General features: G+C 38.9%; 1 protein-coding gene across 7 annotated transcripts in view; it reads right to left on the bottom strand.

Moving 5' to 3' along the window:
- gnptab (N-acetylglucosamine-1-phosphate transferase subunits alpha and beta) overlaps positions 1-25,472 on the bottom strand; it is a 69,309-nt gene that overhangs the window by 3,971 nt on the left and 39,866 nt on the right. For 6 of the 7 annotated variants that reach the window (XM_069904413.1, XM_069904417.1, XM_069904419.1 and 3 more), the window contains 5 exons: positions 22,219-22,438; positions 20,897-21,010; positions 19,621-19,706; positions 18,212-18,310; positions 8,140-8,307 (listed from right to left, as the gene is read on the bottom strand). In XM_069904413.1, coding sequence (XP_069760514.1) covers positions 8,140-8,307; positions 18,212-18,310; positions 19,621-19,706; positions 20,897-21,010; positions 22,219-22,438 — 687 coding nt within the window. Of the gene's footprint in view, positions 1-8,139; positions 8,308-18,211; positions 18,311-19,620; positions 19,707-20,896; positions 21,011-22,218; positions 22,439-25,472 lie in introns of those variants that run through there. The other variant, XR_011346830.1, reaches the window with a different exon arrangement.

The raw sequence follows: 25,472 nt of genomic DNA, 5'->3' as shown, positions 1-25,472 counted from the left end.
CATGATTAGTTAAACAAGAAAGTGTGTAGATGATGTGACTGTAGTTGAACACACAAAAGTGCTGGAGAAGCTCAGCGGGTCTCGAAGTGTCCATAGGAAGCAAAGGAGCCTTTCGTCAAGGTAGGAGCAGAAAGGAGGCCGACATCTCCCCATACATTTTATTCACGTGTCTGCCAGCTTTCTGCTCAGGCTAAATATGTGGGTGAAATATTTTTGCTTCCTATAGACGTTGCAGGACCTGCTAAGTTTCTCCATCACTTTTATGAATTAATAAATGATCAGGTCTATTTTGTTAACAATAGAATTATAAACTTTCTGGAAAATTAAAACATTGGGATGTATTGACTGATAAATCACTCTCTTTTGTCCATTAATAAAATAACTTACTTTAAAATTAATATTACTGTAATATTACCCTGCTGTATACAAGAAGGTGTGTTATATTCTGTAATCACATTTAGGATTAGTAGGTGAACACAAGCCAAATGATATTCCTGGTAACTCACGATGCCTCATTCTCCTCTGGGGTATGAGTACTGACTGGCACGTTTGTTTTATTTTGTACAAGGGGAAATCAAGGAGCGGAAAAGTAAGCTAAAGGAAGTATAACTTGTAATGGTGCAACTTTCACGTTATCCTGATTTTAAAAAATGAAGTCAATCTGGGCAAACCATTTCAGAGAATGTGTCGTGCTCCTGAACAGAAATGAAGCCGGCACAGCATCATGTCTATAAACAAACTACACTGTGATAAGAGTCAGAGGTTCTGTCCAGATCGATGATGGTAAGAAGGTTCTGTTCAAATCACATCTAAAATTTTATGAGCTGATGTAAAATTGCTGTTCAGGATAATCTATGTTTTTTTAAACCCTCACTTTTATTATGATCTACCATAAATTTCAAATATAACCTTGAGTTCAAAAGTTAACATTGGAGAGGCCAGTTTTGCGATGGAGAAATAGCTTTTGTTCCACGTTAGGGATTGTTGAAACCTATGACAGAATTAGTGCCAGAGCTGTACGGACAACCCTGATACAGGCCCTTTGGCCACTACACCTGTGCTCACAATCATTCCCATCTACACTAATTCACACTTCAATTCCACATCCCCTTCTCATGCCCAAATGCTTCTGAAATGTTGTTCCTGTCTCCAACACCCTCTCGCAGCTCATTCCACACACCAACTAATCTGAATGAAAACATTACTCCTCCCATTCCCTTTAAACCTTCTGTTTCCCACCCCGAACCTGACCAATCCACTTTTAAACACTCCTATCATGGGGAAGTGTGGTTAATCTATACCTCTCATCATTTAAAATGACCATCACCACTCAGCCTCCTCCACTCCAAGGAAAATAGACCCAGGCTCTCCAATATCTCCTTATAACTCAAGCCCTCCGCACTCATCAAAATTCACTTCATTTTTTTGTACCCTTTCGATCTTTTTTTAAAAATTTTTTATTTTTCACACTATAAACCAGATTGATCAAGATACATACATTTTCCTTCTTAAATATATACAGTGTCGTTTTCTTCCCCCCATCTTCCCCCCTCCCTCCCCTCCCATTTATTTAAAGTTCAGAATATAAGATACATTAAACCCGTCAAACAATGTTGTCACTCAATAAAAATAAACAAGAAATTCCACTGAGTCAATTCTTTTCATTCTCTTCTCCTTCTGTCATTTTAGGTGGTAGATGCCCACGGTAGGTTTTCTCTATTGTGTTTCATGTATGGCTCCCATATTTGTTCAAATATTGTAATGTTATTTCTTAAATTATAGGTTATTTTTTCTAATGGAATACATTTATTCATTTCTATATACCATTGTTGTATTCTCAAGTTATCTTCTAATTTCCAGGCTGACATAATACATTTTTTTGCTACAGCTAGGGCTATCCTAACAAATCTTTTTTGTGCACCATCCAAATCAAGTCCAAATTCTTTGTTTTTTATGTTACTTAGGAGGAAGATCTCTGGGTTTTTGGTATATTGCCTTCTGTAATTTTATTTAATATCTGGTTTAGATCTTCCCAAAATGTTTCTACTTTCTCACATGTCCAAATTGCATGAATTGTTGTTCCCATTTCCTTTTTACAGCAAAAACATCAGATACTATCAGATACTGTTGAGTCCCAGTTATTTAACTTTTGAGGTGTAATGTATAGCCTGTGTATCCAGTTATATTGTATCATACGTAACCTCATGTTTATTGTATTTCTCAAAGTTCCTGAGCATAACTTCTCCCATGTTTCATTCTTTATCCTTATGTTTAGATCTTGTTCCCATTTGTTTCCTCATTCTCCTTTTCTTGTAGTTTAATATACATGTTTGTTACAAATTTTTTGATTATCATTGTGTCTGTAATCACATATTCAAAATTACTTCCCTCTGGTAACCTCAGACTGCTCCCCAATTTGTCCTTCAAGTAGGATTTCAGTTGGTAGTATGCCAACACTGTATCGTGAGTTATATTATATTTATCCTTCATTTGTTCAAAGGATAATAATTATTTCCCGAAAAACAATTTTCTATTCTTTTGATCCCTTTTTTCTCCCATTCTCTAAAGGAAAGGTTATCTATTGTAAAAGGGATTAGCTGATTTTGCGTCAGTATTAGTTTTGGTAGTTGGTAATTTGTTTTATTCCTTTCTACATGAATCTTCTTCCAAATGTTGAGCAGATGATGCAATACTGGAGAATTCCTACGTTATACCAATTTTTCATCCCATTTATATAATATATATTCAGGTATCTTCTCCCCTATTTTATCTAGTTCTAATCTAGTCCAATCTGGCTTTTCCCTTGTTTGATAAAAATCTGATAGGTATCTTAATTGTGCGGCTCTATAATAATTTTTAAAGTTTTGTAGTTGTAAGCCTCCTTGTTTATACCATTCTGTTAATTTATCTAGTGCTATCCTCGGTTTCCCCCCTTTCCATAAAAATTTCCTTATTATTTTCTTTAACTCCTTGAAGAATTTCTCTGTTAAGCGTATTGGTAATGCCTGAAATAGGTATTGTATCCTTGGGAAAATGTTCATTTTAATACAGTTTATCCTTCCTATCAGTGTTAGTGGTAAGTCTTTCCAATGCTCTAAGTCATTTTGTAATTTTTTCATTAGTGGATAATAATTGAGTTTATATAGATGGCCGAAGTTTTTATTTATTTGTATACCTAGGTGTCGTATTGCTTGCGTTTGCCATCTGAATGGTGATTCTTTCTTAAATTTTGAGAAATCCGCATTATTCATTGGCATTGCTTCACTTTTATTTGCGTTAATCTTGTACCCCGACACTTCTCCATATTCCTTCAATTTCCTATGTAATTCCTTTATTCATATTTCTGGTTCTCCTAAGTATACTATAACGTCATCTGCAAATAAACTGATTTTATATTCCTTGTCTTTTATTTTTATCCCTTTTATTTTATTTTCTGTTCTTATCAGTTCTGCTAGTGGTTCTGTGGCTAATGCGAACAATAAGGGAGATAGTGGACATCCCTGCCTTGTTGATCTGCTTAAGTTAAATTGTTTTGATATATATCCATTTACTGTCACTTTCGCCAATGGCCCCTTATATAATCTTTCAATCCAATTAATATATTTCTCTGGCAAGCTGAATTTTTGTAGTACTTTGAATAAATAATTCCATTCTACTCTGTCAAAGGCCTTCTCTGCTCTATAATCTTTCAATCCAATTAATATATTTCTCTGGCAAGCTGAATTTTTGTAGAACTTTGAATAAATAATTCCATTCTACTCTGTCAAAGGCCTTCTCTGCGTCTAAAGCAACCGCTACTGTTGGAGCTTTATTTCCTTCTACTGCATGAATTAAGTTAATAAATTTACAAATATTGTCTGTTGTGCGTCTTTTTTTAATAAATCCAGTTTGGTCTAGATTTACCATTTTTGGTACATGGTCGGCTAATCTGTTTGCTAATAGTTTAGCTATTATCTTATAATCTGTGTTAAGTAAAGATATTGGTCTATATGACGCTGGTGCGAGTGGATCTTTCCCTGTCTTTGGTATTACTGTAATTATTGCTGTTTTGCATCAATCTGGTAAGCTTTGTGTTTTATCAATCTGGTTGATTACTTCCAGAAGGGGAGGAATTAATAAATCTTTAAATGTTTTATAGAATTCTATTGGGAATCCATCCTCTCCTGGTGTTTTATTATTCGGTAGTTTTTTTTATTATCTCTTGTATTTCTTCTATTTCAAATGGTTCTGTTAATTTATTTTGTTCCTCTGTTTGTAATTTCGGTAGTTCAATTTTCAAAATTCATCCATTTTGTCTTCTTTCCCTTCGTTTTCAGTTTGATATAATTGTTCATAGAATTCTTTGAAGTTTTCATTAATCTCCGTTGGATTATATGTGATTTGCTTGTCTTTTTTCCTTAATGCCAATACCATTCTCTTAGTTTGTTCTGTCTTAAGCTGCCAGGCTAGAATTTTGTGCGTTTTTTCTCCTAGTTCATAATATTTCTGTTTTGTCTTCATTATGTTCTTCTCCACCTGATATGTTTGTAGTGTTTCATATTTTACTTTTTTATCTGCCAATTCTCTTCTTTTAGTTGTGTCTTCCTTCATTGCTAATTCTTTTTCTATATTTCCTATTTCCCTTTCCAACTGCTCTGTTTCCTGATTGTAGCCCTTCTTCATCTTAGTTACATAACTTATTATTTGCCCTCTGATGAACGCTTTCATTGCGTCCCATAGTATAAACTTATCTTTCACTGATTCCGTATTTATTTCAAAGTACATTTTAATTAGTCGTTCAATTAATTCTCTAAAATCCTGCCTTTCAAGTAGCATGGAGTTTAATCTCCATCTATACATTCTTGGTGGGATGTCCTCTAATTCTATTGTCAATAACAGGGGTGGGTGGTCCGATAATAGTCTAGCTTTATATTCTGTTTTCCTAACTCTGTCTTGCATGCGAGCTGATAACAGGAATAGGTCCATTCTTGAGTATGTTTTATGTCTACCCGAATAATATGAATATTCCTTTTCCTTTGGGTGTTGTTTCCTCCATATATCCAAAAGTTGCATTTCTTGCATCTATTTAATTATAAATTTGGTTACTTTGTTCTTTCCGTTAATTTTTTTTCCCAGTTTTATCCATGCTTGAATCCAAATTAAGGTTGAAATCCCCTCCTATTAGTATGTTCCCTTGAGTGTCTGCTATCTGCACATTGAGCAGATTCCAAAACTCCGAATATATCTGACATTTTATCATTACATATCTCCCTACTGGATCTATTATTTCCTCTTCTATTTTAATTGGTACATTTTTACTGATTAATATAGCTACTCCTCTAGCTTTTGAATTATATGACGCTGCTGTTACATGTCCTACCCAATCTCTCTTTAATTTCTTATGCTCCATTTCAGTTAAATGTGTTTCTTGTACGAATGCTATATCAATTTTTTCTTTTTTCAGTAAATTTAGCAGTTTCTTCCTTTTGATTTGGTTATTTATTCCATTAATATTTAAAGTCATATAGTTCAACATAGCCATTTCATACTTTGTTTATCTTCCCTTTCCTCATCATCACCTTTCCTTCTTATCCATTTCTGCTTTCTTTTTTTGAACACTTTATAAGACAACATTTCCCTTATTCTCCTATCTAAAATTCCTTTAACCCCACTATCCCCTCCCCTTCCTGAGTTGCCCTTTGTCCCTTGTCGGGCAACCACATCTCCCCTCTCCATTTGGATTTGCGAATTCACTCGCAAGCGTCAACTGATTTCGCAGTGACCGTAACTCTTCCCCACCCACCCCCCCCCCCAGAAAAGATATTAATCTTCATATATAACAAAGGTCACTCTCTTAATTCCCCCCATACTTCCTTTCTTTCCCTTCTTAGTTCTTACCTATATTCTATTTTTATATATATATACCTACATACACACATACATATAGTTTGTGGTCATTTTTGTTCTCGTTACATATCTTCCTCTCTCTGTCTGTTTTGTAGTTGTTCTGCAAATTTTCTTGCTTCCTCCGGATCCAAGAATAGTCTGTTTTGCTGCCCTGGAATAACTATTTTAAGTACCGCTGGATACTTTAGCATAAATTTATATCCTTTTTTCCATAGGATCGCTTTTGCTGCATTAAACTCCTTCCTCTTCTTCAGGAGTTCAAAACTTATATCTGGATAGAAAAAAATTTTTTGACCTTTGTATTCCAGTGGTTTTTTGTCTTCTCTTATTTTCCTCATTGCTTTCTCCAATATATATTCTCTTGTTGTATATCTTAAGAATTTTACTAAGATGGATCTTGGTTTTGTGGTTGTGGTTTCGGGGCTAATGTTCTATGTGCCCTTTCTATTTCCATTTCTTCCTGTAATTCTGGTCTTCCTAGGACCCTGGGGATCCATTCTTTTATAAATTCTCTCATATTCTTACCTTCTTCATCTTCCTTAAGGCCCACTATCTTTATATTATTTCTTCTACTATAATTTTCCATTATATCTATCTTCTGAGCTAACAGCTCTTGTGCCTCTAACTTTTTAATCAAATTCTTCTAATTTCTTTTTTAAGTCCTCTACTTCCATTTCTACGGCTGTTTCTCGTTCTTCCACCTTGTCCACTCTTTTTCCTATATCTGTCATGATCATCTCTAATCTATTCATTTTTTCTTCTGTACTTTTTACTCTTTTTATTTCACTGAATTCTTGTGTCTGCCATTCTTTTACTGATTCCATATATTCTTTAAAAAAAATATCCATTGTCTTGCCCTTCCCTTCATCTTCCATTTCTCTGTGTTCTTCCTCCTCTTCTTCTGACTCCACTCCAGGATCTGTGTCCTTTACCTCTGTCTCTTCTGGTTTCTTGTTGGTTTGTTTGTTTTATTTTGTTGGGTATTTTTGGTCTTCTTATTTTTATTAGAAGTGTCTTGCTGCTGGTCTTCTTCCTCTGGGTTGGTCATCTGTTGTTTCTTTGATTTATTTTTTCTTGCTCTCGTTATTTTCTGTGTTTTCCTCTTGCTGCTTTGTTGTGGCTGTCAATTTCAGCTGTGGAGATCGACTCCCGTCAGTGTTATTTGTCTCGTGGCTTACGCATTTTTGTAGTCCCGAGTTCGGGGCTTCAACTGACCTTTGGGAGCGGGCTTCTCTCTCCAAGGCGGGCCTCCTTGGACAGGTAAGGCTTCCGCCGTCCTTTTTTCTTATCTTCTTCCCGTTGCTTTTGGCTTTTCTTTTTTCGCTGCCATTTTCTCCACACCTTTACTTTCACTTTATTTTGGTTTTGGTGTTTGTGCCTTTTTTTTCACTTTCTTTTTACTTTTCTGGAGAGGGCTGGAGTTCCCTGACCGGCCACTACTCCATCACGTGACTCGTCATACCCTTTCGATCTTAAATCATGTCCTCCTTAAAATATGATCAGAGCTGCACACAAAATTGTAACACTTTGTACATTTGTAAAATATCAACCAAGGTAATTAACTCCTTTGTTCATTTTTCCAACAGTCCTCACTTCTTCTCACTGCCAGAACAGAGGCAAAAGTGATTTAATGATTTTTTAAAAATCAAGGATTTTTTTCCCCCCCCAGAGAACATCATTCCCTAAACAATCATACAAAAATAGAAATTTTAGCTTTAATAATTAGAGTGGCTTCATTGTCACCTCTACTTTGGAGCACATTGGGCAAAGTACAGAACATAGAACAGTATAGGCCCTTCAGGCCACAATGTGGTCCCAACCTATATAAACCCATTCCACAACAATCTAACCCTTCGCTCCCTCATACCCAGAACCATCTTTTTTCCCAATGCCCATGTACCTGTCTCTTAAAAGTACTACTTGTACCAGCCTCTACCACCACCCCCAGCAATGCATTCCAGATACCCACTCTCTGGACTTCCCTTCACTCACCATGAACAGATGTCCTCTGGCATTGGTCATTGCTGCCTTAGGATAAAGGCTGTCCACCCTTTTTATGCCCCCTGATAGATATATTGTTAGATCATGAAATCTGAATCTACACTCTAAATTACCAAACTGAGCTATAACAGAATGCTGGTGATCGATGAACAATATAGGGCCTGAAGATTAAATATTTATTTATTCACACAAGCAAGCCATCTTTTACTGAAACGAACTCCCAGTTTTAGTGAAAGACCAAGTTTCACTTACCATTCTTGAAGCTCATGCATATGAAGAAATCGGTTGCGGTATTCCCTTGGCAGTTCAAACTGGGATGCTACTGGGAATAATGATTCATAGAAATCTCGAAGCACTGCCTTCACTGTGGCTCCATCTTTATGATTGTGATCAATGTTGTCATTTAAACAAATAAATTTCCTGTTGGAACCAGATTTAAGGCAATGGTTAAATACGTGGAAACTACATTGAATTCATTCATTTCACAATTCAGAGTTCATTACTTTAAGCAGGCTTCTGAAAACTACGAGAAAGATATAAAAGAATGAATTATCCAGCTACTATGAAGTAATAATTGACTCTAATGCTCAATCTATGCACAGTAAAGCCCCTGGTATCTGGCACCAATGGGGAGTGGTAGATCCCAAATAAGTTAATTTTCTGGTTGTTTGAGATTGTGTTTCGCACGATTGCCAAAATAACAAGACACGCCAATTTTAAACTTTTGTAATTTTTTTTTAAAAACTACCATATATACACGTATAATTTAATTTTTAAATTTAGACATACAGCGCTGTAACAGGCCATTCAGCCCAAAGAGTCCATGCTGCCCAATTTACACCCCATTAACCTACACCCTGGCATGTTTTGATGGGTGGGAGGAAAGATCACAAGATAAAGGAACAGAAGCAGGCCACTAGACCCATCGAGTCTGTTCCATGACTCTACATTAAGCTGAACTATGCTCACACCTAGTTCCAATTTCCAGCCTTTTCTCCATGTCCCTTGGTACCCTTACTAATTAGATACTTACCAATTTCCTGTTTAAATTCTCCCAATGAAATGGCCTCCACCGCTGTGCGCAGCAGTGAGTTCCACACATCCACGACCCTCTGACTAAAGAAGTTCTTCCTCATCTCCGTTTTGATTGGATTACTTCTAATTTTAAGACTGTAGCTCCCTTGTCCTCAATTCAACCACCAAGGGAAACATCTACATTCACTCTGTCAAAACCTTTCAAAATTCTAAATGTCTCTATGAGATCCCCTCTCATTCTCCGATACTCCAATGAATACAATCCAAGAGCTGTCAAACGTTCCCCAGACATTTGCCCTTGCATTCCAGGAATCATCCTAGTAAATCTCCTCTGCACCCTCTCCAACAACGTCACATCCTTTCTAAAACTGCACACAGAAACCAGAGACCCCGGAGAAAACCCATGCAGAATGCGGAGAACTCCTTATAGACAGCATGGAATTCAAACCCAAGTCCAGTCCCAATTGCTGACACTGTAGTCAACCCCAATTTTTGGTATTTTCCATATCATGTGTAAAACTCAACCCCATCCTATCTTTGGCCCCAGCCACCCTAGATCCTGATGCTTCAAACAATGTAGGTATTTACCATGGTCAAAAGTAGTTTGCGTTAATAGTCGACTGCCTAAATTTTACCTTAAAAATTGGTCCTCAAAACTCAACTATTGCACAAGTATATACATTATTTATTTTCCATGATTTTTTTGCCGGTAGCTTGAATTCTGGATAACAGGGGCTTTACTGTACTTAGATGCTTCCTCTATGAGATTTCCCACCAACCAAACATCACCCCACCACCACCCCCCCCTTCCCACAACCAAAGGATGTACCCAACTTAAACCATTTTCTGCACAACACTTCAAAGATTATTACATTTCTTACTGAGAATCCCAACTTTTAGCGAAACCTCTGCATAGTAGGTTTGCCTTGAATGATCTCTTTTCTCTGATCTTTTGACCTCATCTTCAATGTATGGAATCAAACTACCCACAATGTTAAAATTAATTCTACTTGCCAATTTATCTCATTAAAAGCATTTAAAATTGTGAATATTTCTATATCATATCCTTAAGCTGCAAGGATTCTAATTATCAACATGAAACACGAAAGTCTGCAGACACTGTGACTGTAGTAAAAACAAAAATGCTACTGGAACTCAGCAGGTTTCTCAGCATCCATAGGTGGTAAAGATGTATTACCGACATTTCAGGCCTTAGATTTTCTTCAAGGAATAAGCAACTGGAAGGCGTAAAAATAGATACTGAAGAAAGGGAGGGGGAGGAGTCCTGATCTAGAAAAGGTGTTACTTGGATATCTTGGATATGATAAGAGGAAAGGTGAGAATTTATTTTGGCGCTTGTGAAAGGAGACAGAAGGAAAAGGGGGGAGAGAGAGAGAGAGAGAAAAACAGACAGCTAAAGCTGGGGGAAAGACAACGGAAGAAGGGAGGGAGGTTTAACAGAAACTGGAGAAGTCAATGTTAATACCTTCTAGTTGGAGGGTGCCCAGACGGAAGATGAGGTGTTGTTCCTCTAATTTATGGGTGGTCTTGGTCTGGGCAGTGGATGAGGCTGTGGACAGACATGTCGGCAAGGCAAAAGGATGCGGATTTGTAATGAGTGATCACTGGGAGATCTATGCTATTTCGACAGACAGAGCTGTGGTGCTCAACAAAGCAATCTCCTAGTCTGTGCCCAGTCTCTGATGGAGAGACCACAATGGGAAAAATAACCAAAATAGGACATATGCAATGAAGGGGAGGGCATTGAGGAATGCAGAGGAACAGAGAGATCTTGGAATAACGTTTCAGCGTTCTTTGAAGGTGGAGTCTCACGTAGATAGGGTGGTGAAGAAGGGTTTTGGTAAGCTGGCCTTTATAAATCATAGTATAGAATATAGGAGCTGGGAGGTGATGTTGAGACTGTTCAAGGCATTGGTGAGGCCAAGTTTGGAATATTCTGTGCAGTTCTGGTCTCCAAATTATAGGAAGGATATCAATAAGGTAGAGAGCGTGCAGAGAAGATTTACTAAAATGTTGCCTGGATTGCAGTATCTAGAATACAGAGAAAGACTGAGTAGACTGGGTCTTTATTCACTGAAGCATAGAAGATTGAGAGGGAATTTGATAGAGGTATATAAAATTATGAGAGGAACAGAGTAGATGTGAATAGGCACTTCCCCTTGAGGGTAGGGGAGATTGGAACAAGGGGTCATAAGTTAAGGGTTAAGGGGAAAAACTTTAGAAGTAACCTAAGAGGAAGCTTCTTCACTCAGAGAGTGATGGCTGAGTGGAATGACCTGGAAGAGGTAGTTACAGCAGGGTCAATTCTGTAATTTAAGAGGAGATTGGACGAGTACATGGATGTGAGGGGATTGGAGGGTTATGGACAGGGAGCAGGTAGGTGGAACTAGTGTCCACTTAAATCGGTGCGGACTAGAAGGGCCGATGTGGCCTATTTCCATACTATAATTGTTATATGGTTATATGGATGCTGTAGATGACCCTTGCAGATTCACAAGTGAAAAGTTGCTTCACTTGGAAGGACTGTATGGGGCCTTGAATGGTGGTGAGGGAGGATATGTGGGCGCAAGTGGAGCATCTCTTCGAATTTTCAGTTCTTGCTCTTTTCACTACAAAAGCCTTCCTTTGTACCTAAGAATCTCTGCTGTGGTTTTCCCTTGACAAATCTTTTTACAACACATGGACTGCACCCACTGTAATTTTGTCAAACCTCATTACTTCTAAACTGAAAGGAATATTAGCCCAATATGACATCTAGTGGTAGATCTGTATTTTTAAAGCATAAACAAACTTTTGAATGAATACCGTTGCCTGTCCTCATCCAACTCACCAATTAACACCAATATCAGTTTCATCTTACTAAATGCTCTTTTATTAATCATAAAATATCCCCTGCATATTTTCAATATGACTATTACTGTAATTTCAATTTCACTGCACATCAAAACTTTTGAATTGCTGCAAAAACCACGTATTGTGCAATTTCAGCTCAATCGGAGGCATTTCTACTGGTCAAGTTCATTAGAGATTACAGTCAACTGGATCTTTATAAACATCGCAATATACAAAAGTGATTTTGGAGCTTTTTCTTCATTTATTCAAACATATGGAAAACACAATCTGCTGGAGGGAAGTGTTGCTGAAGAGGTTTGGTCCAAAACATCAACCATATAAATTACACTCCAGAAACAGGCCCCTTCAGCTCTTCTAGTTTGTGCCAAACCTTTCTATGCATCCAGTCCATAGTCTTCCATACCTCTGCCACCCGTGTATCTGTCCAAATTCTTCTTAAATGTTAAAACTGAGCCCGTTCTACACTCTCACCACTCTTGTGTGATTCCCCCTCACATTCCCCCTTTCACTCTTAACCCATGTCCTCTGGTTTGTATCGCACCGACCCTCAGTGGAAAAAGCCACAATGGAAAATGGTTACTCTGTCTCTCCCCCTCATAATTTTAAATGCCTCGATCAAATCTCCCCTCATTCTTCTACCCTCCAGGGAATAAAGTCCTAATCTATTTAACCTTTCCTTGTAACTCAGTTCCTGAAGTCTGAGCAACATTCTAGCAAATCTTCTCTTCACTTTTTCTGTCTTACAGATATCTTTCCAATATTCCAAATTTGGCCTCACCAATGTCTTATCCAGCTTTACCACAACATCCCAACTCCTATACTCAATACTTTGATTTATGAAGGCCAAAACACTGAAACTCTCTTTACAACCCTTTCTATCTGTGACACCACTTTCAGGAAATTATGTATCAGTATTCCCAGATCCCCGTTCTACCACACTCCTTACTGCCCTACCATTACCGTGTATGTCCTTTCTTGGTTTGTCCTTCCAAAATGTAACACCTCACACTTGTCTGCATTACATTCCATCTGCTATTTTTTAGCCCATTTTTTTCCAGCTGGTCCAGATCCCTCTGCTAGCTTTGAACACCTTCCTCACTGTCCACAATGCCTCCAAGTCTGAGAAGCAATCATTCACCACTACTCTCTAGCTTCTCCCGTCAGCCATTGTCAAATCAAATTTACTACTTCACCATGAATAACGAGCGTCCGAATCTATTGACTAACCTCCAATGTGGGAACTTGTCTACATGGACTTTAGTAAGGCCTTTGACAACATCCACAGCCTTTCCTTTATCAATGTTTCTGGTAACCTCGATAAACTCTATAAGATTGGATAAACACATGGCATACCACACACAAAGCCATGTTGACTATCCATATTCAGTCCTTGGCTATCAAATACTTGTATATTTGATCTCTTAGAATAACTTCCAAAAATTAACCTGTCACTAACGTCAGGTTCACCAGTCTATAATTTCCAGGATTGCTTTTGGAGCTTTTTTTAAAAAATGAAACAACGTGAGCTACCCTCCAATTCTCTGGCTCAAACCCTGTGGCAAAGGACATTTTAAATATTTCTGCCAGTCCCCCTGCAATTTCTATACTAGCCTCCCTCAAGGTCTGCAGGGATACTTGTCAGGCCCTGGGGAATTAATCATCTTTATTTGCTTTAACTCAGCAAGCACCTCCTCCTCCTCTTTAGTCTGTATACTGTAGGTTCCATGACGTCACTGCTAGTTTTTCCTTACTTCTCATGACTCAGTCCTCTGAGTGAATACTGATGAAAAGACCCATTTAAGATCTCCCCAATACATAGCCGACCTCTCTGATCTTCGAAGGGACCCATTTTGTCCCTTACTATCCTTTTGCTCTTAATATACCTGCAGAAACCCTTAGGATTTTCCTTCACATTATCTGCCAAAGCAACCTTTTAGCTTTCCTGATTTTTTTTTCTTGTTTTTTTTTTGAAGTTGTATACTCAAGAACCTTGGTTGCTATACACCTCTCTTCTTCCAAACCAGATCCCCAATATCCTTCAAAAACCAAGGTTCCCTATGCCTGCGAACTTTGCCTTTAATCCTGACAAGAACATACAAACTCTGTACTCTCAAAATTTCACCTTTGAAGGTGTTCTACTCACTTCGCACATCCTTTATTTTAATATTTTATTTAAGAATTTTAAAACTACATCTACAATTATTGAATAAATATGTACCCTAATCCCTCCCTCCATCCCCACCCCACCACCCAACCTTACACAAGAAAAAAAGTAAGGAGAATGCCAAAAAAGATATCTCGTTATACATAATATTGGAGCTAATGGATACCAGTTTGGCAAGTTTTCAGATCATCACATTGTAGAAATGGGCCACCTCGCACATCCTTGCCCAAAAACAACATCCCAATCCCCACATTCTAGATCCTTTCACTCTTCCTCAAACTTGGCCTTTCTAGTCGAAAGCAACGGTAAGAAGAGAGGAAGAGAAGACAAAGGAGGGAAAAGGTGAAGGCCTTACCTGTCCGAAGAGGCCCGCTGCGGAGAGAGAAACCCGCTCCCTCAGGTCGGTAAATAATGGACTACAAAAATGGCTCGCAGAGCCGAACAAAAGTGCGCAACCGCGCATGCGCGAAGTTTCGCGCATGCGCGATGCGAATGAAAAAAAACACACCGACGGGAGGGGGGACCAGCTGGGGAGTCGATCTCCACAGCCGGCAACGACAGCTGCAGAACACCTGCAGCAAGAAGAGACCACAGAAGACAATAGAAACAAGATAGAAGAGGAGGAAAGGGCACCAAAGAAACAACAGATGGTCAACCCAGAGGAAGAAGAAGAGGAAGAGTATGGTGAAATAGAAGAAGAAAAGAGAGGCAAGGTAAAGGATATACTTGCTCTTATTAGAGGATACATGGAATCATTTAAAGAATGGCAAACACAGGAATTTAAGGATTTAAGAAAAAGAATAAACAACACAGAGGAGAAAATAATTAAAATGGAGATGACCTTAACAGAAATGGGAAAAAAAATGGACAAGATGGAAGAGCGGGCAGTAGCAGCAGAAATGGAGGTAGAAGACTTAAAAAAGAAATTGGAGAAATCTAATAAAAAAACTAAAGAGACACAAGAACTACTAGCTCAAAAAATAGATACAATGGAAAACCATAACAGAAGAAATAACATAAAGATAGTGGGCCTTAAGGAAGATGAAGAAGGCAAGAATATGAGGGAGTTTATAAAAGAGTGGATCCCTAAGACCCTAGGATGTCCAGAACTACAGCATGAAATGGAAATAGAAAGGGCACATAGAGTATTGGCCTCTAAACCACAACCACAACAAAAACCAAGATCTATTGTAGTAAAATTCCTAAGATATACTACAAGAGAAAAGGTACTGGAGAAGACAATGGAAAAAGTAAGAGAGGGCAACAAACCACTGGAGTATAAAGGGCAAAAAATCTTCATTTATCCAGATATAAGTTTTGAACTCCTAAAGAAGAGAAAAGAGTTCAATACAGCAAAGGCGATTTTATGGAAGAAAGGGTATAAATTTATACTAAAGCATCCAGCGGTATTGAAAATATTTATTCCAGGACAACAAAACAGACTATTCGCGGATCCAGAAGAAGCACGAAAATTTGCAGAACAATTACAAAAATAGACTGAGGGAGGAAGACGGGTAATGAGATTTAAAATGATCACGACTGATATGTATGTGGGTAAAGACAAAAATAGACTGAGGGATGAAGACGGGTAATGAGAGTAAAAATGATCACGATTGATATGTATGCAGGTAAAGAGGTATAAGAGTGAATAGAGACAATGAGCATACATGAATGTATCTGTACTTAGAGGAAAATATGGATAGTATAGACAAGAATTAATAAGGGAAGGTAATGGAATAGAGAGAATAAGGAGGGAATTAAAAGAGGGACCTTTGTGACATATGAAAAGTGAAATCTTTTCTGGGGGAGGCGGGGTGGGGGGAAATAGCGGTCACTGCAAAATCAGTTGACGCTTGCGAGTGGATTCGCAAATCCAAATGGAGAGGGGAGATGTGGTTGTCCGACAAGGGATAAAGGACAACTCAGGAGGTGAAGGGGAGATTGGGGATAAATAAGATAGAAATAGGAGAATAAGGAAAATGTTAGATGTTGTAGGAATGTTGTCTTATAAAGAGTTGAAAATAAGAAAACAGAAATGGAAAAGGAGGAAAGGTAATGATGGAAAAATGGAAAGAGAAGATAAACAAAATATAAAAGGGCTACGCTGAACTATATGTCTTTAAATATTAATGGAATACATAACCAAATTAAAAGGAAGAAACTACCAAATTTAAATGAATAAATGTATTCCATTAGAAAAAATAACATATTGGTTAAGAAATAACATTGAAATATTCGAACAAGTATAGGAGCCTTACATTAAATACAATAGCGAAAACCTACCGGGGACAAACATTACCTAAGTTGATGGAAGGAGAAGGAAAGAAAAGAATGGACTCAGTAGAATTTCTGGTGTAATTTTGTTGAATGACAACATTGTCTGACTGGCTTAATGCAACCTAGATTGTATACCTAAAATGGATGAGAGGGGGGGGTGGTTTGGGAGGAAAGGGGGGGGGGGAGAAAAAGTCACTGTATATGTGTGAAAAGAAATAGTGTATATCATGGCTAATGTGATTTATGGTGTGAAAAATAAAAAAATTTAAAAAAAAAAAAAAAAAAAAACTTGGCCTTTCTCCAATTTAGAAGCTCAACCTGAGGCCCAGACCTGTCCCTCTCCATAATTAAATTGAAACTAATGGTATTATGACCACTGGACCCAAACTATTTCCCTACATATGCAGTACTTCTGCCATGTCCAATATTGCACTCTCTCTAGTTGGTACCTCTATATATTAATTTAGAAAACTTTCCTGACAAGCCAACCAGCCTTTTCACATTATGGACATTCCAGTCACTATGTGGAAAGTTAAAATCTACCATCACAACCTTATGTTTCCTGCAGCTGTCTGCCATCACTCAACAGATTTGCTCCTCCAATTCTCGTTGACTATTGGGCAGTCCACAATACAACCCCATGAGTGTGATCCTACCTTTCCCATTATTCAGCTCCATCCATATAACCTCAGTAAATGAGCCCTCTAGTCTGTCATGCCTGAGAACAGCTGTGATATTTTTCCTGATGAGCAATGCTACTCCTCCCCCTTTCATTACTCCCGTTCTATCGCAACCATTCTTTCTTTCCCACTGATGCTGTTTGACCTGATGAGTTTCCTCCAGTAGAATGGACTTAGACCTTATGAAACAGGAAAAGAAATAGGCTACTCAGCCCATCAAGTCTGGCCCTGCCATTTAATCATGAGCTGATCCAATTTGCCACTCATCCCCATTGCCCAAACCTTCTCCCCATAACCTTTGATGCCCTGGCTAATTAATAACCTATTAATCTCTGCCTTAAATATACCCATCGACTTATCCTCCACATCTGCCTATGGCAAGAATTTTCTCCACATCTCTATTCTAAGCAGACACTCTTCAATCTTGAAGTTGTCCCTCTTGTCCTACCTCTCCCACCACTCTGTCTGCACCTTTCAAGATACAAAATGTTTCCAAGTGACTCTCCCTCCCACATTCTCCAAAATTCTAATGCTCTTCATATGATATCCTATTAATTCCCAGAATCATACTTGTGAACCTTACTAGCTTCAGATTCCAGCATCTGCAGTCTCTTGTGTATCTTTATTCAAACAGGGGCTTGGTTTTTTGAAGTGAACCAGCCCAACGTGGAAAATAGAACACCTTTCCCAAAATCTTCAAATTAGTTATCAGCCTGTTCACATTTAATCTTACAAGAGATGAGACTTGTCAAGATTAGGAAAAACTACCTCCTTGATCCCACTCTTAAACCATTTGCCAAACATTATAATTGTCTCATAATTTATCATGGAAACAAGATAAAAATTCTAATGACATGTTGTCGGGTCAACAATCTCTCCCTCAAAATGAAGGAGCCTGTCATCGACTTCGAGAAGCAGATGCCCTGGTCTGAACTGATGGTGGAGATGTTTTCAGGTGTAAATATCACCAACAATTTGTATGTTTGATGATGCAATGACCAAGAAAGCACAAAACGCCTCTACTTTAGAAGCCAAAAAATGTTCACCATTATCTCTTACCAATTTCTATGGATGCATAAGAGCACAATAAACTGCAGAGTTGCAAACTTTGCTTAGACCAGCACACAAAATGCTTCTTGTTACTTGTGAAAAGCTTTGTTTTGCATAAGAGGAGGTTAGTTTGTGTGATGCTCTGAGCTCCATGATTACACAGTTCAAAACAATTATTGGAATGTCAGAACACATTTCAAATGGCGAACCAAATGTATTCCCACGGTTAGTCTCACAACCGTACCTAGGGTTTCTTCGGATGTCATCTAATTGGCCAACAACATGAGAAACATTGGTGCGAATCATTTTAAAAGCAATCTCTTCTTCTCCCATGATTTCGAATCTATGTAGAAGAAGAGGGAATTAATCAAAAAACACTGTCTCAAAATGCTCAATGTGATGGCCAACCTATTCAAATACCAAGATTAAACAAAACATAGGCTATTAAAATGTAATGTAAAACAGTCCTGACAATTAACCTACAGACACTACTTCACTTTTTTCACTATTTATTTTTAAATACTGTATTTATGGAATCATAACATTGCAATTTTGCACCTATAATGCACAATTCTGCTGCCACCAAACAATAATTTTTGTGACACGGGTTCACGACATTAATTCTGATTCTGACAGATGAGAAACCGCTGTACACCACTTCCCTCGCAATGTTCTCGTGTTATAGTTTATCATATGGCAGAAATATTAAACAAAAGACAAGTGAACAGCCAATATAGGGACCAACAAAAGTTAGCAAGAATTGTTTAATTCCAGTCTACCCTAGTATCTTTTAATTAATCTTTTTTTCCAGTTGGTAAAAGTGTAAAGCATAAATTTGCCACTTTAGCACCAAAGGACAAAATTGCAGTAAGACCATAAGACATAGAAATAAGTCATTCAGCCCATTGAGTCTGCTCCACCATTCAAACATGACCTGATCCATTTTCCCACTCAGTCCCACTCCCTGGCCTTCTCCCTATAACCTTTGATGCCCTGGCTAATCAAGAACCTATCAATCTCTGCCTTAAATACACCCAAACTTGGCCTCCACAACCTGCTGTGGCAACAAATTCCAGATTTATCATCCTCTGGCCAAGGAAATTCCTCCACATCTCTGTTCGAAGCCAACACCCTTCAATCCTGAAGTTATCTGAGCATCTCCTTATTGCAACTGGGGAGTAAGCTTGCGTTAGCTTATTGAAGGTTGGAGCAGTGAGGACGGTTCCCGAGCACAGAAGGTTCACACTAAAATAGTTATTTCACTCTCTTCCGTCCTGGGTCTGCCCTCTTCTGACACAAAGGGGTAAAAGAAAAATTTTTTGTGAAAAATAATCCATGTCAAAAGGCAAAAATAAATCAATGATCATTCAGCGTTTACAAACACTGATTGTTGTAAATAATTAGTGCATCTTCAAGAAGACAAATTAGATTTGACCATCTAAGAACAGCACCTTTGAAGAGTTCAAGTTCATTATCATCTGACTATACAACTACAAGCAGACGAGACAGTGTTCTCCAGACTACAGAGCACATGATAATCACATAGATAGATACAATTTAAAATATGCGGCACATATCCGCACGCGCACACATATAAATGAATAGAGTATTTTGGACTGAACCATACAACTACTTGAATAGTTTTTCAAATACTTGTATTTATTTTTGTCCTTGAAAGCCTTGCGAATACGATCAGTAATGGGTTTGCAATTGATCACAAGTCCTTTTGTCACCGGAGGCTGCAGAAAACAAGATAGTTAAAGAAGGTCAACATTACCTGAAGGAAAGGACAAGTATATACCACATTAATATTACAGCATGTAAAAAAAATGAAAGATTCCACCTATAACATAAAGTAAATGGAAATATTTTGGATTTCTTTTGCCAAAGTTCTCTTTACCCATTTAAGGCCTTTACTGAAATGCATCGATCATGCCTTGCCTTGGTCATAGAGCACCTTCCAATATCTCATACTTTGATTTAACATTAATTTTTGACCAAGTCTTTTGATCACATCTTGTAAAAAGAAGTACTTAAAATGTAAAACAATAGAAATGTACATCTTTAACTGCCTATATAGGTCCTACTGTCCTGAATACAATTGAACCCAAAACTGAATGACTCAAATTCTTCAACATTAAAGGACAAAAATTCAGGAACATGCACTAAATCTCCAGTATTTTAACCACAAAATGCACCTTTGCATGGTCAAAGTCACAACCAGGATTTTTCTTAATATTCCAGTCTGGTAATGTATAGCATTATTAAATGTAAAAATGTTCACAGAGATTCAGAACCATCTTATCAGTTTCAAATCATTTGTTGGCAGGCTGGGATTTTCTTGGATCCCAGAATTATTTTTAACGACCAATATAAAATGTTAATAAAATTAGTGAAAATTGTAAACTAAATAAAATCAAAGGCAGCTGGAGATAACCTATGTAATAGCATCAATAAAGCAAAGTGCTTTTCACAAAATGTCAAGAGAACCAATGAGGAAAAGCCGAGTCGAGTAGAGTGCACCTCCACGTTACGACAGTTCTGGTCATGGAAATTTGTCCTTAAAGAATTCACAAATTACCACCAAAAAATTTTAGGTACAGAATAAAAATTTGCTGCTATAGAATTTATGTCATAAAATGTGAAAGGAACAACAAATTTCAAAGCTTATCAGGCTCTTGCTTGCATGTGGAAAGTTGTGAAACGGAGTTTTCTCGGACCATGCCACATAGAAAATTTACAAAAATGACTCTACCCTCTTTAACAAGCTTCAAGGTTCTTGTGAAATTCCTAGTCAGAATATTCAGATTGAATTAATTCAGCATATTGCCTTGGTTGTGTGAAGCATATAAACGTCATCACTAAAACTACCCGGTACTTAATTTACAGTGCATAAGGTGGGCTGGATTCGTTTATCTGCAATCCTTACCAAGTTAGGGTCATAATATGCTTCTTGGGTGGGAGGAACTCTGTCAATTTGAGTTTCATTAGCAGGAAGCACCTTCGAGCAATTGATCAGCATTTGTTCCAAACTGGTTAAATCCTGTATGTAAAAAGTAGCATTAAACCTTAGGAGATGCCGACTGTTCACAAGAGACAGCCACGTTCAACCCAGTTTAATTAAAATTATTAACTAGATATGGGCAACATGTAAATGTAAACATCCTTATAATTTAAATTTAAATGCAGTGCACCTAACCAAGCAGATGCTTCATGTAGCTCGAAGAGCAATCTTCCACCACAATTAAGAACCAACTGCCAAAAAACATTTCAGTGGAAGCCCAATGGGGCATCACAGACTGTTTCGGCTACAAGATATTCCTGCCAACCACACACGCTTGGCGAGTGGGAACCATCAGCTGCTGGGAGAAGGGAAAGGGGATCTTTTAAGTCACCGATATAAATACATTGCATGCAAAGTTCTTTTTGGTTTTTATTATTTTTTAAAAACACGTTCTAGGTTTTATGAATAAATAGTGAAAGGTGTGGAGAGCCAGGAAACAAAATTGGACAGGCCGTCATTACTGGGATCAGTTGAGAAGAGGAGATGAGAGTTTATTGCCATATGCACAAGACCAACATACAGAGCTTCTAAATTCTTCCTTGTCACAGCTATTCTGGTATGTAAAAAACACAACAAAATACAAAATATAAATGATGACAATGGGCCAGAAGACTTTAAAAAAAAAAGATCATTGCAGTTGGTGGAAAAGGTTTGATTGTTTCAATAGTGCATTCAGATCTTTGGTGGCCTTGGAGCAATGTTATGGTTAAGTTAGGGCACGGAGGTTAAAAAAACAGCCTGATACTCTTAATGGTTTTTAAACCTGAAGAAGCCAGAACTCGGGCTTCTGTACATTCTGCCTAAAGGTATGAGCAAGGAGAGATTGTGACCATGGTGATGGCCAAGACTCTCACTGGAAGAAAGAGTGTGTAGTTTGGTCATCAGTGACCTTGATGTCAACAGACACCAGTCTGGGCAGCAGTGCAGTTAGAGCAGTGGTTAGCACAGCGCTATTACAGTACCAGCGACCCAGGATCAAATCCGGCACTGTAGCTTGGTCTGTGTAGGTTTCTTCCCACCCTTCAAATCACATGGGGATTGTGTTAATTGGGTATTTGGGTGGCATGGGCTCGTGGGCTGGAAGTAGCTATTACCGTACTGTCTATATATCAAAGATATGTCCCAACAATTTGCTAGCCATTTACAATCACATGAATCAAGAACCTGTATTGAGGGCAAAATTTTACCTGCAAGCTCAGGGGGAGTTCATGAATCCTAGTCGCTAATGTCCTGATTTCTCGATCAGAGAGAATTCCTGATCGATCTGTGTCAACTTCATCAAAAACATCAGAGAGGTTGAGTGATTGTAGTGCACTCATTACATAGTAAAGATATGAGAATGCAAATTGCATGTCCTCAGAATGACGAACTTTGTGGTCAGAAGTCTTGTCGAATGCTGCTGGAAAACTGCGCCCAAAAGTAAAACAATTTTAGTAAATTAATCAAATAATACTGAATGTTAAACAAATTGAAGTATTAGAGAGTTACAAAAATTATTTCCAATTTTTAAAAATTTCTCATCTCGTACCAACATCTAAAGTTTGTTGATGATACCACGGTAGTGGGGTTTGTATAAAAAGATAAAAACTTGGCTGTACGGAACACCAACAACCACCTCACACACAATGTCACCAAAACCAAGAAGCTGATTGTTGACTTCAGAAAGGGAAAACCAGAGGTCTACGATCCACTGATCGTTGGGAGCTCAAAGGTGGAGAGGGTGAGCAAATTTAAGTTCTTGGGAGTCATTATCTTTCCTGGACGCAACACACAAATGGCACTGTGAAGAAAGCACATCAGCACCTCTACTTCCTCAGGAGTTTGCAGAGGTTTGGTATGACATTGAAAACCTGGCACATTTCTACAAACGTATGGTGGAAAATGTGCTGACTGGCTGCATCACGGTCTGGTATTGGGGGGGGGGGGGGGAGGGATGGGGCGGGGGGGGGGGGGGGGAAGAGAGAGAGACACACACCAATACCCCTGAGCATAAAACCCTGCAAAAGGTAGACACAGCCAAGGACATCACAAGCAAAACCCTCCCCATAATCGAGAACATCTACAGGAAACGCTGCCATCGGAGAGAAGCAGCAATCACCAAGGATCCCCACCACCCAGCACACGCTCTGTTCTCGCTGCTGCATCAGGAAAGAGGTCTCGGTGCCACAAGACTCACACCCCCAGGTTCAGGAACAGCTGCACCCCCTCCACCGTCAGACTCCTCAACAGCAAACTCAATAATTTAAGGAGTCTTACTTTTGCACTTTATTGATCTCTTTTCTCTTTGTATTGCAGTTTGTTTACAATTGTTTGTTTACATCTGTACGTTGAGTAGTTTCTTTGCACTACCAATAAAAGGTAATTCTGCCTGGCCCTCAGGGTTGAATGTGATGGACATGTACATCCTCTGACAATAAATCTGAATCTAATTAACTGGATATTTGCTCCTTGTTGCTGCCAACCACATCCCAAGATATCCATTCTACATACAAGATCTATTGACTATGCCCAGCGCCAAAAAGGCATGTCTAATTTTTAAAAATATTTTATTTATATTTTCACACAAGCTTGTACAGTCGTATAAAGTGTCCTGCCAATATATATATATCTTCTTTGGCTTGGCTTCGTGGACGAAGATTTATGGAGGGGGTAAATGTCCACATCAGCTGCAGGCTCGTTTGTGACTGACAAGTCCGATGCGGGACAGGCAGACACGGTTGCAGGGGAAAATTGGTGGGTTGGGGTTGGGTGTTGGGTTTTTCCTCCTTTGCCTTTTGTCAGTGAGGTGGGCTCTGCGGTCTTCTTCAAAGGAGGTTGCTGCCCGCCAAATTGTGAGGCGCCAAGATGCACGGTTTGAGGCGATATCAGCCCACTGGCGGTGGTCAATGTGGCAGGCACCAAGAGATTTCTTTAGGCAGTCCTTGTACCTTTTCTTTGGTGCACCTCTGTCACGGTGGCCAGTGGAGAACTCGCCATATAACACGATCTTGGGAAGGCGATGGTCCTCCATTCTGGAGACGTGACCCACCCAGCGCAGCTGGATCTTCAGCAGCGTGGACTCGATGCTGTCGACCCCTGCCATCTCGAGTACTTCGACGTTAGGGATGAAGTCGCTCCAATGAATGTTGAGGATGGAGGGGAGACAACGCTGGTGGAAGCGTTCTAGGAGCCGTAGGTGATGCCGGTAGAGGACCCATGATTCGGAGCCGAACAGGAGTGTGGGTATGACAACGGCTCTGTATACGCTAATTTTTGTGAGGTTTTTCAATTGGTTGTTTTTCTAGACTCTTTTGTGTAGTCTTCCAAAGGCGCTATTTGCCTTGGCGAGTCTGTTGCCTATCTCGTTGTCGATCCTTGCATCCGATGAAATGGTGCAGCCGAGATAGGTAAACTGGTTAACCGTTTTGAGTTTTGTGTGCCCGATGGAGATGTGGGGGGGCTGGTAGTCATGGTGGGGAGCAAAACAGGACGTCAAGCGCTGAAGAGCTGGCTCTGAATGGGCAACTATATATATATACACACACACACACACACACACACACACACACACACACACACACACACACACACACACACACACACACACACACACACACACACACACACACACATAAGCCTATGTCTCTACCAGCCCCCTCCCCCACACATAAAACAAGATGACTCACTCAAAGTTCAACCAACAACAAAACTTTTAACACTAGGAAAATAAATAATAAATAAGGGGCAAGATTGTTGCAGCTCACTGGGTGGCCTCTAGGCCAATATTCATTCCTGACTTTCCTTGATCGAATTTAGTGCAAGGGAGAGGAAGCTGCAGCAAGGAACGAGGAAACCAACCACTGCCATGCTCCTATGTAGTGCATGTAAGGCTGCCAGATCTTATGAAAGGTACTGTATTTATTTCTCAGGTTATGTTATTTTCTCCAGGGGAATGCAGCTCTGACTTTCCTTGTTCCATTGTTGGATACCGAGACTAGAGTCGGACTTCCAAATTGCTGCAATACACTTCCTGACCACTGCCAATGTGATTAACACAAATTGGATTTGAAATATGGACAGCTTTATTGTAAGCCTTATGTCCATTATGTTTCCAAGTAGGAACAACTCCAGGACTTGGCCTAGATCTACCCAAAAGGGCCTCTCCTTGGTACATGACCAGGTTGCATGCATGAAAGTCCTGGTCGCAACATCACACCTGAAGCATTGGTCTGAGAGTTCAGGTTTTTACCTTTTTATTTTCTGTGGCGTTAAATACAACTGGTGCAAAAAGTTATACTGCACCAGCCTGTACCTTGCATTGATGACCATTGATTTCTGACACAAGTCAGACTAGCATCTCTCATCAACTGCAATGCCCAAGTCCAACTCCCATCTTTCTCTCGACCTATGAAGGCTCGATTTGGGTCCTTCCGACTGGAACAGGTAATACATTGCCAAAATA

The sequence above is a fragment of the Narcine bancroftii genome, chromosome 11 (assembly GCF_036971445.1).
Source record: "Narcine bancroftii isolate sNarBan1 chromosome 11, sNarBan1.hap1, whole genome shotgun sequence".
Lineage (NCBI taxonomy): Eukaryota > Metazoa > Chordata > Chondrichthyes > Torpediniformes > Narcinidae > Narcine > Narcine bancroftii.
The sequence above is the reverse complement of the archived record's forward strand: the minus strand, read 5'-3'. Positions and strand labels throughout refer to the sequence as shown.